The sequence below is a fragment of the Molossus molossus genome, unplaced genomic scaffold (assembly GCF_014108415.1).
Source record: "Molossus molossus isolate mMolMol1 unplaced genomic scaffold, mMolMol1.p scaffold_m16_p_12, whole genome shotgun sequence".
Taxonomy (NCBI): Eukaryota; Metazoa; Chordata; class Mammalia; order Chiroptera; family Molossidae; genus Molossus; species Molossus molossus.
The window spans coordinates 42,628,308-42,635,893 of record NW_023425347.1 but is presented as its reverse complement, the minus strand read 5'-3'; the positions used below and the strand labels follow the sequence as shown (position 1 = coordinate 42,635,893).

General features: G+C 34.9%; 1 protein-coding gene across 1 annotated transcript; it reads right to left on the bottom strand.

Moving 5' to 3' along the window:
* Window positions 1-5,913: 5,913 nt before the first annotated feature.
* Window positions 5,914-6,162, bottom strand: LOC118627002 (cytochrome c oxidase subunit 7B, mitochondrial-like). The gene has a single exon (XM_036257090.1). The coding sequence runs from the start codon at window positions 6,151-6,153 to the stop codon at window positions 5,914-5,916; it is 240 nt and encodes a 79-aa protein (XP_036112983.1). The 5' UTR covers window positions 6,154-6,162.
* Window positions 6,163-7,586: the final 1,424 nt, after the last annotated feature.

The following is a 7,586-nucleotide window of genomic DNA, read 5'->3' as shown; positions in this document are numbered from 1 at the left end:
GAAATGAAAACCTGACTTTGAGCCTTCACAGCAGTGGTCGCCTGGCTTCTCCGCCAGCTAAGTCTGTTCCCACGTGCAAAGAGCTCTCCCTTCCCTGAGCGTGAGGGTGGCCGAAGTCACCCCGCATGGTCAGGGTGGCGGCTAGGGGACTGGGCAGCTCGGAGGGTATTTGAAGTTGACTCCGCAGGGAGCAATCTAGGATGTGACTGCACTCATTTTGGATAGTTTATGAACATCTTTTTACTTTCCCATTCCGGAGCACTGCTTTGGGATCCGGGACACGACGTCACTAAAGACAGTGGGATCTGTGCACCAGGAGGCCTTTCAGGGCTCAGCAAGCCTTGTCGTCGGCAGTCCTGATTGTTTAAAAATTACAGAAGCATTAACGGTGTGTAAGAAGGGGCCTTAAATGTCACTTGCGAGTTCTGCTTCAATATATTCGGTAACTTGCTGTCCAACAAAACTGTCACTGGCCACTATGGGTATTTAAAATTATGTTTCTATTCATTGAAAAACTAGAAAGCCAGCTCTTAGTCACACTATTCTCATTTCAAATGCTCCCTAATTATGTGTTGATAGCAACTCAGTACTGGGGGCACAGATACAGAAGTTTCCATCATTGCAGAAAGGTTTATTTGATAGTGCGGGTCTGTAACACTGCAATCAATGCCCTGAATGAATATTTCAGGAACGTGGGAGCATCATCCATTGAGAGAGTTGCCTCCATTTTACAGATGATTTTGTCTCCTTATTCAGAAAGAAAGTGTTTCCTTTGTGATTGTTACCTTCTAGTCCTGATTTGGTGTCTTAGGGACATATAAACAAAAACAATCTTTCATTTGTCAATACTTCATGAGACCAAATTTAACGTTCTTTACAATATTCTTAGACGTTAAACATCTTATATGTCCTCTAATTTAAGCTTCTTTCAACACCGAATGTAGGGAGAGGAAACAAGTAAAGAATTCCTGGAAATTTTAGAATAAAAGTCTAATAGAAACCGAGTAAGAGTTATCATTTGAGCACGTGCCTTTTAAAAATGATAAGTTATAACTGTAAAAGTAAAAGGCTGTATTAAATATGACTATGTTTATTTGTCAAACATTGATCAGCCAGCACACATTTTGTTATTAGTGCCCAGCATAATGTCCTATATATAATGGACACTCAACAAATGCTGAATGCCCCAAATTAACATGGTAATGAAGTAATATAAATGAGTCACAGATTCTTCACTTTGTCTGAACTTAGCTTGTTTGGCAATCATAACCTTTGAGTTCAAATTCAGATACATATCCCAACTGCAGTTAGAGGTGTTCAATGAGCTCAAACCTTGAAGGAGTGTTAAGATTGTGCTAGAGGATGAAATTTAAAGTACTGACTTTGACAACCAGATTCAAGAAGTGTCATGTCTAGAGCCAGGTATGTCACCCCTATAAACTGCTATGACTCCCATGATTCCCAGGTCTACTATGTGCAACACTTTCACTTGACTTCAAAATAGATTTCGAGAATTTCTGTTTCTTTCATAATGAGGAACTTTACCTTTGGCTGTATTTTTATATTTTTAAAACTAAAATAAAATGCTACAGTGCTTTTCAAGACAAATAAGTCTTATTAGGAAACTATTTTGCATCCTGTAAAAAAAAAAAGCAATTATAAATTTTCTATTACTGTATTAAGTAAACTTTTATTTAATTGTTTGGATTTGAACTCATTTATCTAGCATTTTTTTAAGAAAGTGAATGGGTGAAGGAAAAAAATGTATAATTTACAGTTCAATTATCAACAGGATATGTTATACAACTAAGCTAATTAATAGACTATTTCTAACTTTTATTATGCTCGGCACTGTATAGTCTTCGTGCAGCTGTGCAGAACAAAGAGTTTCTTTTTTTTTTGTTTAACATTTGCACCACCCCTGACGGCATCCAGCGTAGCTTTTGGTATCTAAAGTATAGAAATTTGGGCTGGCTAGGATGCATCAAGATTTGGTCGTAAATCTACCAAATTTATTCCAGCTGGCAAGATACACTAGCTGTAGGAAACTCTCTGTCAATGAAAGGTTTTGTAACCGTGGAGAGGAAGAGTATTTGAGATAGCGTTTGTGAGTTTAAATGAACATAAAGGAGTATTAGCTTTGTATGTATAAAAGCATGTGATGGCTTGTAGACAAAGCAGTTACGATATGCAATTTGCACCAATGTTTCTAAAAGAATGTCCTCAGAAATAAAGAAATATTGCTATCATCATGCATAAATTCCATGAATAAATTTGTATTACAAAATATACACATTTCTTTATTTTAAAGAATTGTTGAAAGTTTTGACTAAAATGTGAATAAATGCAACTCTTTTTTTATAACTTTTTATATTATAAATTTTAGAATTTTAATTTAACCCTTTAGAAGATAAGATCTTTTAATGTTTTCAGATTTGTAAATTTTATCTAAAACGGATTTGCTCCATAAAACAGTAAGTTTCTTGATGACAAGACTTTACTATAAAATTCTTCTGAGCAGAATATCAGATATTCAATAAAACTTCCTGAATTGGTATGAGTTCAATTTAAAAAATATATAATATTTTATAGACATATTTTTATTCAAGAAAATAATTTAGATATCTATATTAAAAAGTATATATGTATTTATATATGTGTTTATATATAGACACATTTTGTAACTAAATATATGTATATTAAAATAATCACATGTATATATATATTGATTATAAAAATATTTTAGGACACATTTCTGATTATCAATCCATCATGATTTAAAAAGAATATTGGTAATTAATTATATGAACATTCATTCTCAACTGACATTAATTGTTAATCACCCTGACATCTAATGGAAAGTGAATTTCCAAGGTTATTTCTATAAAACAATACATTTAAGTGATAATAGTTTCAATATGTTAAGGGCCTTGACCTTCTTTAGAATATGAAGTTCACATGAAGATAAAATAGTGGAAAACACATGCATGGTTTTTATTTGATTAATTATCTTCTTAAAAGTACTTTTTCATAATTACCCAGGCTTTACTTAGAATGATTTCAGTTGAACCAAAGTTCTCTGGTGAAGCCAGGATTTTCCAATAAAAGGCTGTGACAAGTTAAAATTAAAAGCAGTACTTGTGCAAACATTCTCTATATTAAAATAAGTATGGCCGCTCTTGCCTTGCAGGGCTAACGCTGTAAGAGTAGACTTCATTGTCCCTGCATAGCATACCTTGTGAAACCGATCAGCTCTTCCCCTGTGACTTGTAGAAAGTTGTTGAAGGGAAGGAAGTTATATATTTACATTCATGATTTTGACTGTTAGCTTGTGATTTGGAGGAGCATGGGTGGCAGTAGGAAATACAGGATACTACTGAAAGGTAAAAAGTTATGGACACATAAAAGAAAGATGTTTAAGGCCTGGAACGGTCAGGGAGTAGGCAACACTAGATATTTCATTTATATTATGCCAGACCACGGGTGCCATTTATGAGGTTGTGTGCTATAAAAGATGTAAGAGGTAGAGAAAAATATATTACAGTCTTTACCAGGCAGTTAATGAGTCTTACAAAAGCTTTTCAAATAGACTTACATTCTATCTGCTATCATTTTACTTTCTTTCCAACATGTCCTGAACCTGAGTCCCTATGTAAAGCATTAAGCTACATCTGAGGCGAGGTGTGCCCAAGGCAGAACCATGATGGTGTCATTTGAAAAAGAGCACTTCCTAATTTTCTACACTATCATTAAAAGAAACTTTTCATACCATTTGTCCTAGGCTCTTTGCCTGGGCCAGCCCTTCAGTCATTCATGACTGAGGCAAACAGGTCACCTCACCTGTCTACTTCCATATGACTAGTTATCAGAGGTGTACCTCCTTCAGAGAGGGATGTATCTTTGACAAGGCCTTTTGGGCCACTCCTGGGGAATGACTGTACTGAGACGAGTCAGCTACCTGCGCCTCCCCTCCAGCTACAGCCAGGGTGTGAGTGCTTCAGTCTTGAGAGGAGGATCTGGGCAGAATATCATAGCATTCACTACACAATCAAAGATAGAAAGTAATTTAAAAATGTTTGAACTACTGTCAAATACACACACACACACAATCAACAATGACAAGAAACCAAACCAGAAAGACAGTTAGCTTTATAAGAACTGCTTTTTTCTTTTATTTATGTTTATATTGCATTTTTAAAAGAGGAAAACAAAGATAAAGGTCATGATAGCTGCATTAGTATGGATTGATCTGGCTCAGTAAACTGAATCCTCTAAATGAAAATTTCTAGAGTAGTTAAACAGGGACTTTGATTGATGGCCATAACCTATACAAGATCTTGCCTTAGTGATATGGTGAAGATGAAATGCTACAGCTTGTTTAAAATTAGGAATGGTGTTTTTAAAGGACATCTTCTTCTGTTCATTGGACAATGCAGAGACTTATGAGTCACAGCATCTTCTAGGCCTTTGTGCCCAGAATTTATTTCTGCTTAGTACCGTAAGAGCTAAAATTTCCAGTTACAGCAAACTTCAACCAAATCTCATTGTTTTCCTAAGGTTATCAAGTTCAAAATCAAATAAAACTATTTATCAGTTTTATTTTATTAGAAAGTAAATTTAATTAATTTTCAAACAGGTCTTTTTCACACACAATTTTTTCTATTAAAAAATATTAGGTTTCTATGGATATTAGTGCTTTTAATATTTTCATAGAATATTGGAAAAAATATAAAAATAGAATAAAAAAACTAATGTAAAGACATCGTAATTTCTCTAAGGATTTTAGAAACTTGAGGAGATTTAACCATAAAGGACTAGCAAGGTAACAGTTGAATTAAAAAATGTGGGCATTAGGCCCTGGCCGGTTTGGCTCAGCGGTTAGAGCGTCAGCCTGCGGTCCGGAGAGACCCTGGTTTGGTTCCCGCTAAGGGCATGTACTTTGGTTGCAGTTTGTCCCCGGCCCTGGATGGTCGTGTGGGTGGCAGCCACTCGATGTGTCCCTTCACGTCGATGTTTCTCTCTCTCCCTCCCTTCCTCTCTCTCCCTCCCACTCTATCTGTACAAAAAATGGAAAAATATCCTCAGGTGAGGATAAAAAAAAAAAAAATGTGGGCATTAGGATATGGATAATAAAATCATCTTGATGCTGAACATATCCTTACAGTCAGATTGTGACTATGTACAAACCATAGGATTCTCTTCTCCTTTGGAAAATGAACCTAGTGAAGAGAAGACTACAAAACAGTTCTGGCTCTAGAACTGATTCTACATGGGAAAACATCTATGTTTAACAGAAACTGGCATAACCGAGTCATGAAGAATAGCTTCTGGATCACATAAAACTTTATGCTGGACTTCAGTGTTCAGCCTCCCTATCTTAACAAATAAGAATGTTGAGACAAAAATAGCGAAGTTTCTCGATTAAGGTAACATGTAGAGGTATTCATGCTCTGGTCTCTACTCTCCCATATGTCAGAGTACAAAGATAAAACCCTAACATTTAATCTAATACAAACCTTCTGTTGGCCTCTCCTCTGATCCCATCAAACATTTTAGATGTCTACAATTTGGAATAGTAGCTGTTGACTTATAGCTCTACTTCTCTAAACATGTCTTAATTCTTTTATGAATTATACTGTTTTTTATTGATTTTACTGATATTCTTATTGTCTATTCTGGACTTTAATCTGGTTCAGAATTTATCATTGTCTCCATTTGAAAAATTTTTTAAAAAGTAATCGAGATTTAGAGATTATCTTGTTCAAGGCCACTTAATTTTTTTTTTTTTTGAGTTTCAAATGTATTTTATTTCTCCAATAATGCCATATTTTAATGGGTACACAGTGCTTTCACTTCGCATCAATTATGAGTCGGTTTTGAAACAATTCTTTATTACACCAGCTGGGATGATTACTAATCTCTCCATTCCTTTGGGGTGACTCTGCCAACAGGTGACAGGTTCCATTCTATTCCAATTTGTGTTGCTGTATATGCCCATGCAGCAATACAGAAAGTGGCTCCACTAGCTAATACAAGATTACCATATTTGTCATGGAAGTAGGGTGCCTGTTTCTGGTGCATCTGCCTTGACATTTTTTGCTGAATGCTTTGAACTGGGAGACGACTTAGCGTGTTTTTGGCCAATGGAAACATTGTGAAGCTGAAGACGGAACTTGCAGCAACTGCAGCTGCTGGTTGTTGGAACTTCGGGTCAAGTACCCTAATTTTCCTTTAGATAGATTCTATTTTTAAATCCAAACTGTTCTGAATCAAAGTTCTTTTTGTTTGTCATTTTAAATGAGGATAAGAGTTTCTACTACCAAATAGAAACTCAATGAAAGTATATTGAATTAATGAATAAATGGATAGTGAGCTACTGGTAGAGTTGGAGCCAGAACAAACTATTCTTCATAACTGTGTTACCAGTTCTTTCTATTAATCATCACTATCTCCCTCATTCTATTATCTTATTTATTTAAAATGTGTCCTCTTGTTAACATTCCATTCAAATAATAGCTCCGAGACATTCTTCATTTAAACAAGACAAATATCTTAACTTCTTTATTTAAATGAGAAATATAGCAGAGTTATGGATTGGGCTCCTTAGCACCCCTCCCACCTCCATGTAGAAATAAAGGAAATGCCAGTAATCCTCTTCTGGTTTAATTTAAAAAAAATAAAATTTTACACTTTTAAAGATCAGAAATGTCAGTTTGGATACTTTAAGGGCAACAAATTATTAAGTTACAACCAATCGGAATCACAGATGCTATAGAGTTTAAGGCTTAAATTCACAGGACATACCAAAGTCTCTATAGTCCAAGAGTCTTAAACTTCTTAAAATAACTGCAAAAACATGTATTATGCAGAAATATATATTTTTACAGCCATAAGAGAGGAGGGAATATTTTCTTCTTATCTTACTGAGATTTCATTCACTGCATTTAGGAGGGTTTGAAGTTTCAGGACCAAGAGCTACAATGCCATTAATGAACTCCAAGAGAACAAAGAGCAGGGCTAAGAAGCTTCAAACTTAACACCTTGGAGAGAAAGTGGCACAGCACAGATTATTTTTTTAAAAGAATATGGACAAAGCAAGATTTTGCACCTAAATACCTTTCCTCAAAATTACAGCTACACAAATTGTGCTCCATTTCCTGATTTTCTTGACTATACCTTCTCAAACCACTACTTAATATTTGATTTTACGCTGTTAGTTCATTTCCCATGCTTCTTAACACAGGAATCGCATGATTTTTCTAGGTCAGGAACCATGAGAACTATTGTACAATGGCCTCTTGCAATACTCCAAATAGTGCTCTGATGCATGATCTACTTACACACAAAAAAGTTAGTCGTAGATTAAAAATAGAATGATTTGACCAATAATAGTGGTTCAGGAAAAAAATATTCCTATAAAATAAGTTGACCCCTTGTGTTCTATATTAAAGGAAGCTTTGCACTCTAAAGTAAATAAGATTTATCATTGTTGTACAGAATAAAAATTATTGTTTATGTCATAGCCTATTTTAGAGACTAGTCAGAAAGCTTTAAAATGCAAAATTTATTAACATGGAGGTTATCCT